The 16,235-nt window shown below is 37.0% G+C and overlaps 1 protein-coding gene across 1 annotated transcript; it reads right to left on the reverse strand.

Moving 5' to 3' along the window:
* Nucleotides 1-414: 414 nt before the first annotated feature.
* Nucleotides 415-11,574, reverse strand: LOC105838547 (UPF0602 protein C4orf47 homolog). The gene is made up of 4 exons (XM_028193801.2): nt 11,349-11,574; nt 5,130-5,371; nt 4,396-4,672; nt 415-2,568 (listed from the first exon to the last, which is right to left on the reverse strand). The coding sequence occupies exons 1-4, from the start codon at nt 11,572-11,574 to the stop codon at nt 2,183-2,185; spliced, it is 1,131 nt and encodes a 376-aa protein (XP_028049602.2). The 3' UTR covers nt 415-2,182.
* Between the last annotated feature and the right edge of the window lie 4,661 nt (nt 11,575-16,235).

A 16,235-nucleotide genomic window follows, 5' to 3' on the forward strand; every position in this document is an offset into this window, starting at 1 on the left:
ACGGAGAAATGGTCGGCTTCAACCGCGGAATAAATCTCGTGGAATCATACCCACCCGCTGCCATTTCTTGTCTGCCACGTGCTCCACGAGAAATTTTTCAGAGGCGGAAACGCTTATTGCATTTCTATACATATAGCGTTGCGCGACGCGGCGGGACTTCACGCGAGACTAGTTTAAGATACTAAGTTTATTTGCCAGGAAAAATTCATCATCCGCCTCGTCTTCGTTGCGGAAATATATATCGCAAGTTATAATCGAAACGCCCTTTATATATTCCGACGTTTTATATAAAATGATAATGCTTCCCAAGTTCGTTGCACGCAACGTGCCGTGTCTTTTTTTCTATGGAAAAAGTCTTTGCGTTGACGGCTTATTAAAATACACTCGTCACAATTTAGAAAGATCGACAATGAATTTTTTTTTTTTTTCGGGGAAAAAATTATCAATTTTGTTATTACATGAACAGTAATTTTTTGCATTAATGAATTATTTCTTTGGATATTTTAGAGTTTAGATTTTCTTAATTTCTTATTCTTTATATTTTAAATAAGAAAAATGTTAAATTTTGTAAATTATAATTGTATTTTTTTTTTCTTGAAAAAATGTAGGCAAAATATACTTATATTAAAGACGAAATGTGTATTTAATATTGTTACTGTTATTATTATTATATAAATTTACATAAAAATTATTATTAAGCACCAAAAAGTGGCTCAATCAAGAAATAACTTTCAATTCTTAAGGAGATGCAGGAGGACAGTCAAACATAAGCGGGGTCAATAATGTAAAATTAGTGTACATCATTATATTCTGTTCAGAGTATAATGAGAGAACATAATCATGCGCATAAATATTTAGTAGAGAGAACATAACATTAGTAAATATCTAGGATATATAGCATGTAGAGGGCTTTTCTGCATGAACCGGACGAATTTTCGCCCGCTTCAATTATGTAGAATTTATATGAATGCACGGTCCAGTAATATATGGTTACTAAGTGTATAGTGCTCTGTTTATATATTATTTTGCATCTACACTGTATAAAATCATGTGTAAAATCACACGGAATGCATAAAATCAATTCATTCATCAGTAAAAATCTTTTTTGTTAGGCTTTTAATTATTATTTGCCTTATTTGAAATTATTCTGCGATCTCGTTTGATTAGTGAAATCGAATTTGCATCTGTGTAACTTCTGTATTAAGTCGACACTCACAATTTACGAGATTGATCCAAAATCTAAAACGTTTCAACTAGTTAATTTTGCTGCATAATGGCTGCATCGATCAAAAACTAAACATTGCTTTTCCAGATTCTCTCTTGAATACTTTTAGTCAATATTTGTCCTGTCGGAAAAAAAAGCTTTTTTTTCATTTGCGACAAGTAAAACATCCCGCTAATTACGCGGTCTTGCTTATCCCTATAAGCCAAATACGAAGTACATCTTTCTTTTTTTTCACTTTCTTGCGTCTTCTGTTTGCTGTCGGCCTCAATGATCGTGTCGCGCGAAGACACGATGCTTATTGGGAGCATTTAATTAAGATTGCCGAGAATGGACTCCCACGACAATGGTGATAGAACATTCATTAGAATTTCATTAGAGCCGTAAGATCGAAGGGTGATTCGCTTTGAAAGGGCTCGACTGCCGCCTGAATGTTGTTACAGGCGTACTTGGCCGCTGGCCATTCCTGAAAAGCGATTTGTCGGCCCAACATCGTAAAGCGACGGAAACGCGATAGCAGAACCTGATGGCTTCGCCAGTACAAAACGGCATGCATTGCGGATGCAATAAAATAGAAATGCATTCAAAGCCTTCCGAAAGTTTCTACGGGATTTAGGATAAAATTAAGATATAGTTCATCAATTATATAATTTTTAAAGTTAAAGTTAAAAAATTTCTTAACATTTATTGAAGAATAATACGCAGATTCAGCATCGTAATTATATAAATCAAATTTTTTATTCTTCACTTATTCATAATTTATTTAAGCGATATTGTACAAACGCAACAAATGCATATAAGATGTACGAGTAAGAGTCAAAGGCAGTAACGTCAAATCTAGTTATTTTAAATTAATTTCTTAGTACGACTGATAATTACGGAGGAAAGTTCCTTCCTAATAATGAAAAAAAAAAGAGAGACGTTTGAGAGTGCAATTTCCGAGCAATTAAAAAGATTTTCTCAGTGCATAGGATACGCTCGTTCTCGATATTTCGTGTAATTGCGAGCGTTGCACGATATTTTCGTTATCTGCGCGATAACACTGTTCGTATATTTCGTACGTTGAAACGGTCCGCCGCTTATAAACTTGGGCTTGGCGGGAACTTTATCCTTAGCCTTAACATAAGGATCGCTCGTGTACTCTGGAAACTTGCTGAAGCAACCATCGTGACTTCCGCCGGGTTTCTTGGGGAAAGGGATGTGGAATCGCGCAGTACCAAGTGTCTTCCTTGCAATCTCGACCGGACGGACGTAAGTGGGCCCTGGTTCCTCATCCACGTACGGATTGGGAGGGAAATAATTCAATGGCGCACTAGTCGTCAAGAATCGGCCTTCAGACACCACTTCTGTTCTACCAAAGTGTTGATTTACACTTAGAATATAAATGGAACGAGAAGAAATGGGAACTGTGAGCGACAGTTAGAAAAAAAACAAATATTTTACTAAACGCATAAAATTGACAGAAAATTTAAACACATATGTAGATATAATTTCTGCACAGTTTAATTCAGGATCTTCTGTGAGAATTTTTCTACATAAGAGTAAATTGAAAGAAGATTTTTAATCCTAATGACTCTACAAGAAGCTTTTAACGCGATGGACTTCTAAGAAATTCTCTGTGAGAAGAATTTCAAACATTTATGATACTAATTGAGATTTTATTTAATTGCTACCGAACATTTTTTAGAAGATATTACATATAAAAGTTAAAAAATGTTTTCCTCTAAAGCCAGTGTAATTATTTTTCCAGAATAAATCTATAATTAATTAGCTCTGCAGTAAAACAATGGAAGTGTTCCGAAAAAAATTCAATCTATGTTCCATTCCCTTATTATTCATTCGCACTGTAATTGGAAGTTTCTTTATGGTACGTTATACATATATGTATAAGATAATTAAAGGAAAGTTAAAAAAACAAAATGATTTAATTAATTTTAATGGCAATTGTATTGGCAATTAAATATAAAATGGTTTTAAAATGTCACATTGTTATTATTTTGTTGTTCTTTTGGAATGTATCGCATGTCATTTGAATACATATATGTATATAAATAATAAAACTCTGAAAAATAATATAAAATAAATTTTCTCAAAAAAAGATTGTTTCAAAGTCATGAAGTAATAATAAAGAAAAAACTTTTTAACTAAAACATTAAGTAGTAAGAAAATAAAATACTTCAGGTCAAACAGAACAGAGTTAATATACATACAATAGATTCAAACAGAACAGAGTTAATATACATACTATATATAATACACGAAAAAAAAACAATTTTGCTAAAATATCTAAAAATTTAACTATAGGTATAGATTTAAGAAAAACACTTTATTGAACTAAAATATAATTAATTTAATAACGTAATATAAATAATAATTACTAAATAATAAGTAATAATAATTATTACACATTAATATTTAATATAATTAATTGTGTAAAACAATCAAGCAAAATAAAAAATGCAAAAAGTTTTGACATCCTAATACTAACTTGAGTATCCTGCATAGTTATTTATTTTCAAGTTCAAAAAATTATTTTCAGATTTGTATATATATATATGTATACATAAATAAATCTTTAACAAATCCTGTAAAGCGTTCACCAACGTTATTAATACCCAAATTATCAGAATCTGTTATTCTAATTGTACATATCTAATTTATATAATTACTTTAGAAAAAATCATAAAACAATCATAATTCCGAAATGTAAGTAACAAGAAACAATGAACAAAATATGTTGAAAACGAAAACACAATATATACAGCTGGATCTATTCAGTTTCTCGTCAATGCGAGCTGCAGAATATTTCACGAAAGAACTATCAATTCCAAAGTGTTTTATAATATATGCAAAGGAAAAAGCGAAAATAGAGAAAAATAAATTTTCCCGACTACGTGTGCGAATACACGTGACTCCCGGCCGTCATTATATTTAGCTCTAAATAAACTTGTTCTAACATAAATCTCTATCATCAGTTACGAACAGAATGGGCAATAAGCTTGTTCTGTTTAAACAAAAGACATAAAAACTTTTTTCAAGTTATCTTAAAGGCATTTATTTTCAACGTATCGCCTAAAGTTTATGCATCCTTACGAAAAATTATGCATTCGAGTTTATCGAAAGTTGTTCGAGAAAGCTGAGATCAGATCGGGAGTGGTATAACGCACACTTACTTTTACCAACTACTCTTTCGATACGATCGTAAGGCTCATGAGAGTAGGATGGATAAGGACTCAAGCAAATATCCGCGTAGCCTGGGCCTCCGAGCGGATTGGGCTTGATCTTCATATTAGGTGGAACTGGCGTCTTTCTTCTCGCTTCCACCTCCGACTGTGGGCTGAAGTAAGAAGATTTAGCAAAGCATCCATACCAGTCTCCCGGCGACGAGTGCTTCTTCGATGGTGATGTCGGTAGCATGCGACCACCAATCTTCCTCTTCTCGTCTATCATCTGAAACGTTTACATCATAAAATTTTACTCGGTGTATATCAAAGCTATCAAGATTTCATCTCTTTTTTCCCCCATAGCGTTTTCGCTAAAGCGAAAACGGATTTCCGAGATAAGAATATTAGAATTAAATCAGTATGATTAGCTAATCAAAGGCGGAAATGAAAATTTGGCAAACGAAAAAAATTTTGATGATGTATCCTACGTGTCGCTTATCAAGTATGATTAACCAGACAGCTAGATTAGCGTCAGATCGTAGCTGGGCACATTTTAAAAAATTATAATTAAACTTTATTGAGCGATATCCTCCAAGGAAGGGTATAAATTCCTCTGACAGGGATTTAATTAAAGTTTAAATCTCAATCGATACATTAACAGACCCTAAGTACGAACTTTCCGTTTACCAGAGTTTTATTTTCAATATCGATTTCTTATAGTTCCGGATATTATAAATACATACGCGCTGTCTCGCCTCGTCGCGCCATAGCTCCGTGAGTGCCTCGCCTTCAAAAATTCGTTCAAATTTCTTGTCGAATAATTGATCAGGAGGTCCAGCGAGAATCTGGCGTCCTTTCACATCTTGACGAAATTTTACAGGCACCCGATAAACATCAAAGGGTCCTTGCGGTGGATCACTAAAGAAACCTAAAAAGTCTTCGCCTGTAAGAATCCTTGAGGTGCACGTAGAATGCAATTTTATCGCTCGGTTTCATATACATTACCCACTCGTTCGAGATCAGTTTTTTTCATAGTAGCGGCCAGCAAGTGTAATATTTATTACTAGTTTTCTACGCATATTTTACTTCTTATAACAGCTGTAATTTCCGCATTGTTCTTTTTCTACATAAAATAACCTAAAACTTTGTATATAATGAAGACAGTTTTTATGTAAAACACGCATGCGATCTTCGTTTATCAAAAGAAGGATAAGAGAATTTATTAATAAAAGAAATAATTTTTCTCAATTTTATACATAAAATGTATACAATCAGAAAAATATGTATACAAAATATATATTTCATGAATTTTTTTTTCTGAAAGGCATAAATGAAATAATAGTTAAATGTATAGTGTATTCAACGAGAATCACATTGTGTGGCGTCTTGAGAGGTCTGGAGTGAACTTATGAGTAATTGACCCGGTTACCGCTAGTAATGAGACGTTCTTAATGAGTTGACGTTGGTACTAGCGGATATCTACAGTATTCTCGTTGCGGTAACACTGGAAACATTTCATTACCGCCTGTTTGGAGAGACTGAATACTGAAGGAGTCGCACGTTTGCGAGAGGAAGCGATTATAATTATCTTGGCCTTGTTAACGATGAGATAGAAAGATCACTAAAATGATGTTCGATAAAGGCTTCAAGTAAACGCGACAATTGATAATTATAATTATAGTGGCGCAATGAATTCTAAGTTACAATCGGTCGATAGTTCGTAGTTTAATACTTTATTTTTAATCAAGATCTTTCCAAGTCATACATAGAAAGAAGAGTTTTGTTAAAGTACCTAAAAATTTAAGATACAACTATATCTTAAATTGAGAGAAATGTTTCTTTAGATTTAATAGATTTTTTGAAATCTAAAAAATTTATGCACTTGAGAAAAACTAGCTCAACAAATCTTTCAACTAAAATAAATAATTGGTCGACTTTAAATATAATATGAAAATATCTTTGTCCTGGGGTAAATACTTTTTAAACAATTAAAATTTTTTTCATTTAAACCATATTATTTTAGTGAAAGTTTGTATTATTTAAATTATAACTTTATTGTCTAATCAATTTTATTATTCCTGTAATTTCTTTCTAATTCTCAAATAAATTCAAGATATTCAGGAATTGAAAATATTAGCAGCATTTACTGTTGTTGTAGTTGAGTTATAGATGGTTACTGAAGCTTGCGCCGAGAACAGCCTTATATCCCTGTACTGAATTTTGCTTACGCGTTATTAACAAACCAGCTAGCGTAATAATAAACCCCAGGGGTAGGATTTAATGTAATCAAAGAACTTGTTACTTAATCGAAAAATATTGCGCCAATCGTGTTTTTTTTCTGATGAACAATACGGTTTAATGTAACAGAACTAAATAAAATTTATATAAACATAGTTAACAAAATGTTTTATTTAATGTTATATTATTTCTGTGAAATAAATGTAAACAAATATAGAAATACTGAATATAAAGAAACGTTCTTCTCTATATGCGTACATGTAGCTGAAGCTAGCAGCCAAAGGCTACAGCCAAATGTCAAGCGGCCAGAGCCGAACGTCATATAAGCGTTTCCAGGGGGCACCATTCAATCAAACGTTAAAAATTTCCTGGTTATGAGATTTTTAACAAACTTTGAAAAATTTGCATAGAGTTTAGTCAATATAATACATAATCGATCATTTGAAACAAGACTTGTAATTTACCAATTGTTATAAATTTTTTTAACTAATTTTTATCGTTTTCCGCGCCTCAAGCCTAAGCGGAAAATACGATTTCCTTCAAATTTGGCTGGAAATATCTTGTCCTAACGCACAATCGACTGATCGATCATTTGCGAGAGGACGTGCATTTTCTTAATTGTTATAAATATTTAAAAAATTAATTTTAATCGTTTTTTGCGCCTCACGCCTAAACGCAGAATACGATTTCCACCAAATTTGGCTGGAAATATCTTGGCATAACGTACAATCGACTGATCGATCATTCGCGAGAGGACGTGCATTTTCCTAATTGTTATAAATATTTAAAAAGTTAATTTTAATCGTTTTTTGCGCCTCACGCCTAAACGCAGAATACGATTTCCACCAAATTTGGCTGGAAATATCTTGTCCTAACGCACAATCGACTGATCGATCATTCACGGGAGGACGTGCATTTTCCTAATGGTTATAAATATTTTTTTAATTAATTTGTATCATTTGGAGCCGTGAAACCGCTACGTCCTCGTCGTCGGCTCTGGGTGCGGCAAAAAGCAGTAATGTGCTTTACAAAAAAAAATCGCTGCATTATCCTGGTATTCAACTATGTTTTGCAAATATGCATTTACATAAAAATTTCTCATATACGGTTAATTAAGTCGTTCTAGACTTCAAAAAATATTTTCGTAGAAATTTGAAGACAGCGTTCCTTGTATTTATTTGACTACCGTAATTAACAATTTAAAAAACCACTAAACAATTAATAACGATCGTGAATTAAAATCTCATACCAGGGAATTTTTGACGTTTGATTGAATGGTGTCCCCTGGAAACGCCTATATGACTTTCGGCCCTGGCTGCTCGGCATTTGGCTGCTGCCTTTGGCTGCTAGCTTCAGCTACATTATTCGTACAGATCTAAACATAATTTTGTTGGACTATCAAAATAATTATGTATAAATTTTTAGCAATCTTGTTCCACATACTTAATAATTTAACAAAATTAAATCTGCATCTATAGTTCAATTTTTAAATACTTTAGAAAATTTTTTTCATGTATCACAATTGATACGACATCTCGCTAACATTTTTCTTACTCCGAGTGACCTGTCGACGATATCATGCGGTCGAAAGTTCGTGCCGCAAACGATTTCGAGTTCGTCTTCACGCCCGTGGTCACGCGTACGTGTCAAACTGGTAATTTTCGCGGTTCCTATGTAGAGCACCTAAAATGCGATCCACCGTACAGTTTGCGAAGCGGGGGCGACAACGGCCGCGATAATAACTAAACTTTCGATTGCCAAGGCAAGCCATTAAGATAAGACTTCGAGGCGGCTAGGGGAGGACGCCCATTTTCGTACGGCGAGTAGTTGCGGAATCCGTAAGAAATCGCGCCGGAACAGAGGCTACAGGGAAAGCGGTAACGGAAAAGCGGGGCGAGGAAGGGCCGACCGGGAACGAAATCGACGAGTCGAATGCTGGAATGGAGAAGGAATAAAAGGAGGAAGGACGGCGGGGACGAACGAGATAGAGATGAAAGTGGTGGAAAAGCCGATGGAGATGTCAGCGTTGGAAATGGAAAAATGTTGATATACATCGGCCACGCGATAAGGCGCGGTAGATCGATTAAGATTAAACGTCCGGTCGCCGAGTTTAAGACAAGTTACATTGGAAACTCGGGGGAATCGCCTTCCGTAGAATTGAAATCAAGAACGTGACCGTTTAATTTGCAAATGGAAGGAGAACGATTGGCTCGCCGAGCTCAGTTCGACTCGCCTCGACTCGCTGCGTCTCCGACACCACGAGGAAATCATGATAGTGCTTTGTCCCATGATTACTGGATATTCCCCGGTGTAATGTTCAGACAATAACGCGCGCACGATTTTCTTTTTTAATTAAACGGCAAAATAAGCTTTAGATGAATCAAATACAAACCCATTACTCTGATTTAACGAAAATATTGTTTTACTCAACATTTATTCGATTTATTTATTCGACAAAAATTGAAGTGTTCAACTCTTTTCGTATAAAAACGGAAATATTTTGAGTACAATCGATTCCTCTCCATGGAAGTTTTTATTCAATCTTGGATTAGCTCTCAGTAATTAAATACTACCTTTTATGTTTTTTCCAAAATAAAGTACCTCTATTCTACAAACTTAAAAGCATTCATAAATTTTTATACATTTTTTAAATTATTTTAACAGATGAAACAATAGTCAGATTCGAAATATTACCATTTGGATGGATAAAGTGCTGTTTTACATTGTAAAAATTGTAAGAAAGTTCTTCAGCTTAAAATGGTGGAAATAAATCATATATATTCTTTAACAAAAAAAAGTTTTTGGCATTGCCATCTTCAAGATAATAAATAATGAACAAAATTTAAGTAATAAAAATAATGTTATTTGAAAATATTTGTTAATAATATATAATAAATATTAAATGTAATTAAAAATAATAAAATATTAAGTATAATTAAAATATATTAAATGTAATTAAAATATTAATGTAAAAAAATTGAAAAGGTTTATATAATTTTAATGTAGTAATAACCAACGTTGTCCCATTTTTACTGATATAATATCATATTTTAAACATTATTTAATTTATAAAAATCTTATATTTTTATATAAAAATGATACGGTGAATTAATTTTTCTATTCTAAAATATTGTTTATAAAGTCCACTCTCTCTCTCTCTCTCTCTCTCTCTCTCTCTATCTCTCTCTCTCTCTCTCATAAATATAATTTTTCAAAACTTTAATTTTTTGCAATTAATTTACTTAAAACTCTTTTCCACAAAATTCTCAATATTATTTTAGCAAATTATAGAAAATTATACGAATTAGAAAATTTGAAACAATTATGATTGCCTATATATTAATTATAAACTGATTCTAAAAATTTTATCAAAGGTTTTATTGAAAAGGATCTTTTCCAAGTTTACAATGCAGGACAAATAATTGAAGTATCTGAGACACGCGCAAACTGTAATATCGTGATATTTTGCGCTATCATCATTTTTCTAAACTGCCCTGAAACTCGTAGACATTTTTGATTATTGCCTTACCATCTATACTTTGATGGGAGTCGAAATTGGAAGACGGCAAACGACCTCGACTATTTCGAAAGGTTGATATCATCTTGATTGAATCTCATTAGAAGGAAGAAGGTTGACTCGGAAAATATCGATCGCTATTTTGAAGTCATAGTATATTCAAAAGGATTACAGAAAAAAAAAAGAAGACATAAAAGTGGACCGCAGTTTACTTTTACGGACGGATTTAACATTTCATCGTCCTAGTTGAAAACGATTTAAGAGAAACATTCTCAGAAAATCCGTCCGAATCTTCAGAATTCCAATTCAATTACTTTAATCCGCCGTTCTCCAAGAGGGTTTGCCGAGAAAACAAGCCGTCAATAGCAGCAGCAATAATGGCGTAATCGCAAACATGAGATGTACAAACGAGTTATCTATATTCTACAAACGGCACGTGTTTCTGGCACGGACTCGACCGACGCCGCGGCGGTCTAATAGGGGTATCACGGAATTGCAGAATTATCGATACCGCGGTAACATTGCGGAGCCGCATCCATTAATTCAACGTTAGCCTAAGGGGGTTCAAAATAATTAATCGAGGGACGCGCCCGTCGCGATTAAACGCTACTATTAAGCCAAAGGTTCGCCAAACGTCCATGCCGGCGACCGCATCGTCTTTCTAATTCTCATTTCTCTAAGAGATACGAATCCCGCAGCAAGCAACAACAATATGCAACGCAACCCGATTGGAGGTATAAATGGATCCTCCTATCGATATATCATGATACTTATCCTGCGATTTGCTATTGAGAGAGAGATTACAATTTGATAAGTGAAACATGCACATATACAGCAATGCTAAATTTTTACATTGTACATATTCACCCCCCCCCCTTTCCCCTTCCTCCCCATCTTTTGCATTGTTGCCTCAACCGCAATGCGCAACATGTTTGCGTTCACCCTCTATGAAATAATTAGCAAAAGAGGACTGCGTTATCTAAAATTAAATCACTTGTGCTTGGTGTTGAACTGCGTATGCACTCTCTGCTTGGAAGCAGCACTATATGCCGCTACTTGCCGTAGTCAAAGAGCCCAAACTGTTTATACTGACTGAGTGTCGCGATTGTTGGCAAATTGGCGGTGGACGGATCTGTCGACGATGGCCGGGGTTTGATGAAGTAATGGACGTTCTCTGTCGGCGTGTTGACCCGGCCAACCTACATACATTGTAATGGTACGTACACAAAGCCGACAGGCAACGTGGTGACTGCCAATACGTATTTAGCTTTGTACGTAAGCTCCTTGTATGTACATACATGATGTATCTGTACACGATGCGTACCGATGGTAACACAGGCTCGTTCTTGAGTTCTTGGTCGTTCGCCTAAGTTCTCCTTTAGACGTGCTGCTCCCTCGAGTGCGTTCGGATTTGCGATTATCTCTGCGGACATCTTCGATAAAACGTCTCTTTTTAAAACGCACGAGCGCGTAAACGGCGACATATAATCCGACGAAGGTACAATCGTAACCAAACTTAAAATGTTCGGGCGTGATTTTTACGGACGTGGCCGTAAACACGTAGCGCGCGCGCCTTTGGCGTGTCCTTTTTTCGCGAGCATCCGCAACTTGACTGCGTCGAGATGATGCATAGCTCAACCCATAGCGGTATGCGCCAGAAGATTCCACGTGTCGCGTATCCACTACGTGCTGCCGCAGTACGAAATTATGACAAAGAGTTTATGTCTTTCTCTGCTCTGCCACCTCCGCAAAAAGAGAATACGCTGCTCATGCGAGTAGCGAGTAGGACAATGGAGGTACGAGGAGGTATGCAGCGCGGCACGGTCGAGAGCTATCCCGAAATAAAGCGGTTTGTTTCACCGGGCGCGCTGTTTTAGGAATACCCACAGCATCACACGGCGTACGATGATATTTCCCTTAATCAAGGATAGTGCGCGCCCACAAACGTTGACAAAGGGGGAGCGTGTTTAACGGTATTACGCGTTTCTGAATCGCAATTATTCCACATGTAATTACGCGCTGTCTCCTCGTGTCTTACAAAGGGATCCTTCAGAAGAGTCTTGATGAATTTTTGAGCGTCTCTTCCACGAATTCAAAGTCGATTTCTTAACGGCAATTTACTAACACAATTTTAACACCAGGGTGTCGCTTACACCTGGACAATACAGTTCCGTGAAAAAGTAAGTGAGGAAGAGAATAGAGAGAGAGAGAGAGAGAGAGATACAGCGGTTGCGAGGAAAGAAATTATAGCCAACAAAATAACTTGGCTATTCGAAACACACTCATGCGCGATGTTACGCCACGTCGTTTACGTCAGCAACGGCGAGAATATACTTTACATCTGTCGGCGCTTTGTCTCTCTCTCTTTCTCTCTCTCTCTCTCTCTCGCTCGCTCGCTCTCTCCCTTTTTCTCTCATTCACACAACAAACGTCAGTGCCAACATTCTGATTTAGTATTTTTCCAGGACAGTGTATTGCTGAAAAGGGAGCTTTTAAAAACCGCGACGCTTAACACACCCGGAGTATGGCAATGCTGCGGAGGGTGCGGGAGGAAGAGTGGTAGTAGAGGGAGGGGGAGTGTTCTTTTTTCTGCCAGCTCTCGCGCGCTTCGTTTTTTTCAATTTTTCGCCTGGCACTCGGCACTCCAGCGGAGCCTCTTCCGGCGGCTTTTATCGTGCCTCGACTCGTCCAGAGAGTTTATCATTGTGTCGCTTCCCCAGACCGCCATGAAACCCTCGAATAAGTCTTCTCGACCAACACGTCGAACGGAATAATCGTTACGCTTTTCAGAAAGTACGAGGGGAAACACGCGGAAGGAAAAATATCGTGAATACGGAATGTAGAATATCGATTATGTAACTTCCGGCGTGACGCTCGATCTCCGCGATCGTGCCAAGGGCAATCGTTAAAAAAAAAAGGGCCGCCCCGAGGCCTGCGCCCTGCGCTCGTTTCTCTCTTCGCACGAATAAAGTGGCTATAAAGAATGCAATAGAGGTGAATTAATGGGATATCTCCTCGTAATGGATGCTAAGTAATGCTCTCCCGACCGACGGGGTTTTTTTCTCTCCCTCCCTCTAGCGCGAGCCCCAGGATATAATTTGAATTAATAAAAGTTCATCAAATTTTTTCACAACGGAATTAATGCGTACGACAGAAAGGACTCGAACCAATTAGCTATTTAAATACCGGAACGCGGGAGCGTACAATACTCCTTTATTATCTTATGAGAGAAATACCATCGCCGCGACGAGGAGGAATAAAGTAAATACTCGTGATTAAGTACTATACATTTTATTGTATCCTGCGTTCAAGTCTTTATAAATAATGAACAGTGAATATCGACATTGAATGAATTTTCTATCTCTTTTTCTCTCTCTCTCTCTCTCTCTCTCTCTCTCTCTCTCTCTCTCTCTCTCTCTCTCTCTCTCTCTCTCTCTCTCTCTCTCTCTCTCTCTCTCTCTCTTTCATTCACTTTCTCTCTTTCTCTCACACACTTCTCTCTCTCTCTCGCTCTCTCTCTCGCTGCTGTTTGCTGATGGACGATTGGGCATCATGGGTTCGTTCGCTTTAATCGCATTAATAATGATATAGTAGTACCAATAACGTACAGATGTGCTTACAGACTTGCTTTAACCGTTATCGTGGATACATTAGTATGGATGCATGGGGATGAAATATGATTAATGATGATAGAATATATTGGAGAACACGTGCATGCACGCGCGCGAATTCACGCTGCATGACGCGGCGCGGCGTACATACACCACACACTTTCGCACATCCTTTCCAACGTTCAGAAATTACGTAGTAGCTGTCCGCGCGCGGCTTAACTTCTAATTTCGAATTACATTATCGAACACACGTAGATTATCCCGCTTTCGCAATCCTGCGTACTCCTACGCACTCCTAACACACATGAGAGAGACGTATACGTAATACGCCCGTGTGTATTATGATATCATCCAGAGGGAGAGACTTTTGCGCGGAGCGATAATCGTTACGTCGCACAATGGACAATGGCCGGTCGGGCAGGGAGGGAGGAAAAAAGCAAAGGGGAAAATATTAAAAAACGGAACGACGCTTATTCCGGAGGGCCACCTTTAATTAGAGATAATCTCCTGAGGATTAGCGAGGCCGAGCGCAGAACATGTTCTAAGCAGGGGACCATTAAAAAGCGGTGTGTGTGTGTGTGTGTGTGTGTATGTGTGCACACATGCGCATAAATTCGCCCTGATATGAAAACCATATGAGTCGTATGGTTTTTCGCAAATAAAACCCACGTATAATGGTCGGCTGTAAACGATACACGATATTTCGAAATGAACTTTTTTTTTTTTAAATCGTGTAACGCATATTTTGCATCAATATACGATTTTCACAAATGATAACTTTCCACAATGGAAACTTCAACGGGTTTATCGATGCACAGAAATGTTATCCCAAATGGACCATTATCTCATTTTACTGCTGTTTCAATAATATGGAATATCTTCGAGGCTCGCTTGGGCTAATTAACGCAAGGCAATTACTTTGAGATTTAATACCACTGTTGTACTTAATATTTATAATTTATTATTTTATAATAATTATTATAAAATTGTATACGACAAAAAATCTTAAAAAATTGAAATGTAAAAATCGTTTTTAGTAAAGAAGAGACTGTGTTTATTTTGCGTTTATTAAATTTTCTAAATCTTAGGCCCTGAATATTTACCGAGAACGCGATGCATATAAACGCGCCGCGTATTCGCCTGCATTTGAAAGCTTTCTCCCATACCCTTCGAAAATGAATTCCGCGCGCGCGGGCAAACGTAGAGCAAACAAACAATCGAAACTGATGACATTCGGCTGTGCTGCCTGTCGGCGAGCGACAGCGAATAGCTCGCGTGTAAAAGTTACGTTCACGTCGACGATGCAGTTATAAAACTGTCAGTCGTAGTTTGCGCGTTTGACGTTAATTCGCATAATTGGACTCTCGCGGATTTAAGACCGTGTCTAAATCTTACGCGCCGCACGAACAAGGGAGCAGAACGACTTGCTCTCTCGAAACTTCCGTTAAAAGATAGTAGAATGGAGAGAGAAAAAAGTCGCCGACGATAAAAAAAACTGAAAAGAAGAACCGCAGAAGGAGAGAGAGAAAGAGAGAGAGAGAGAGGACGCTGCTGAATGGAAAGTTCGCCCGGGAAACGTTCGGACGTCGTTACGATTCAATGCACCCCGAAACTCGATTCAAGCTCTCTCTCTCTCTCTCTCTCTACCTCTCACTCGAAATAATAATTAAATTTATCGCGAGCGCTGGTTACGCGGGCGCGGATGTGGCTTGTGCGTAACGGATCGCGCGGTCGCACGCGCCTCGTTGAAATATTTTGCACCTGTTCGTGCAATATAATACCTTCACTGTTAAATTATCACATTACAGCCGGGCACGAACGGGGGCATCGCCGCGAGTAGAAACTACTGATTCACGCCAAACTAACCGTACGTCATTGTCAGGTATGGGCTGCTTAACGGTTCATTTTCCATCGGCGCGATCGGTAATTTGTTGCCCGATCGATCCTTGTCCGACTTGTCGCGCTTTTACGACGCGCCCACACACACGTCCCCCGGCCCTGCACATTGCAGTTTCCGCTCGAATGCAATCTGCATTACATCCCTCATGCAATCGTATACTTACCGTGCGAACTGGAAATTTTCGGAAATGCAAATACCGCTCGCGTGTTTGCCGATTTAATTCGACTTTTCTGAATTTATCTTACATCTGCTCGTACATTACTTCCCCAATTGCGCCATTAAATTTCCAGAAATATTTCATCTAATATCCGTGAAATATAGAATTTTGAAGATATGACGCGGATAAAGAGCACTCGCTGAGCAATAAAAAGTTAGTAGTCTTATAAAAAATTGTAAGGTTCTTCCGTAATAAAAGAATAATTCAATTTTGTTACGCCTCTTATTTTTTTACTGATAAATTACGTTATTTTGCAGAAAATATAAATCATTGTAATGAAAAATCAAATAAAACGTAAACAAAAGTCCAAACAATCTGTGTAATATTTTAGTAGTTTTATGTACAAGAAGGTTTATATAGGAATGT

This window comes from Monomorium pharaonis, chromosome 10 (genome assembly GCF_013373865.1).
Source record: "Monomorium pharaonis isolate MP-MQ-018 chromosome 10, ASM1337386v2, whole genome shotgun sequence".
NCBI classification, from domain to species: Eukaryota; Metazoa; Arthropoda; class Insecta; order Hymenoptera; family Formicidae; genus Monomorium; species Monomorium pharaonis.

Bases quoted from the DNA above. Each gene is read 5' to 3' on its own strand.
- LOC105838547 (XM_028193801.2), bottom strand. From the start codon at position 11,574: ATGTCCGCAGAGATAATCGCAAATCCGAACGCACTCGAGGGAGCAGCA. The intron at 5,372-11,348 runs GTATGTAGGTTG...TATGAAACCGAG, and splicing joins TGTGTACGTACCATTACAAT to CGATAAAATTGCATTCTACG. The intron at 2,569-4,395 runs GTAAGTGTGCGT...TTGGTAGAACAG, and splicing joins CGAAAGAGTAGTTGGTAAAA to AAGTGGTGTCTGAAGGCCGA.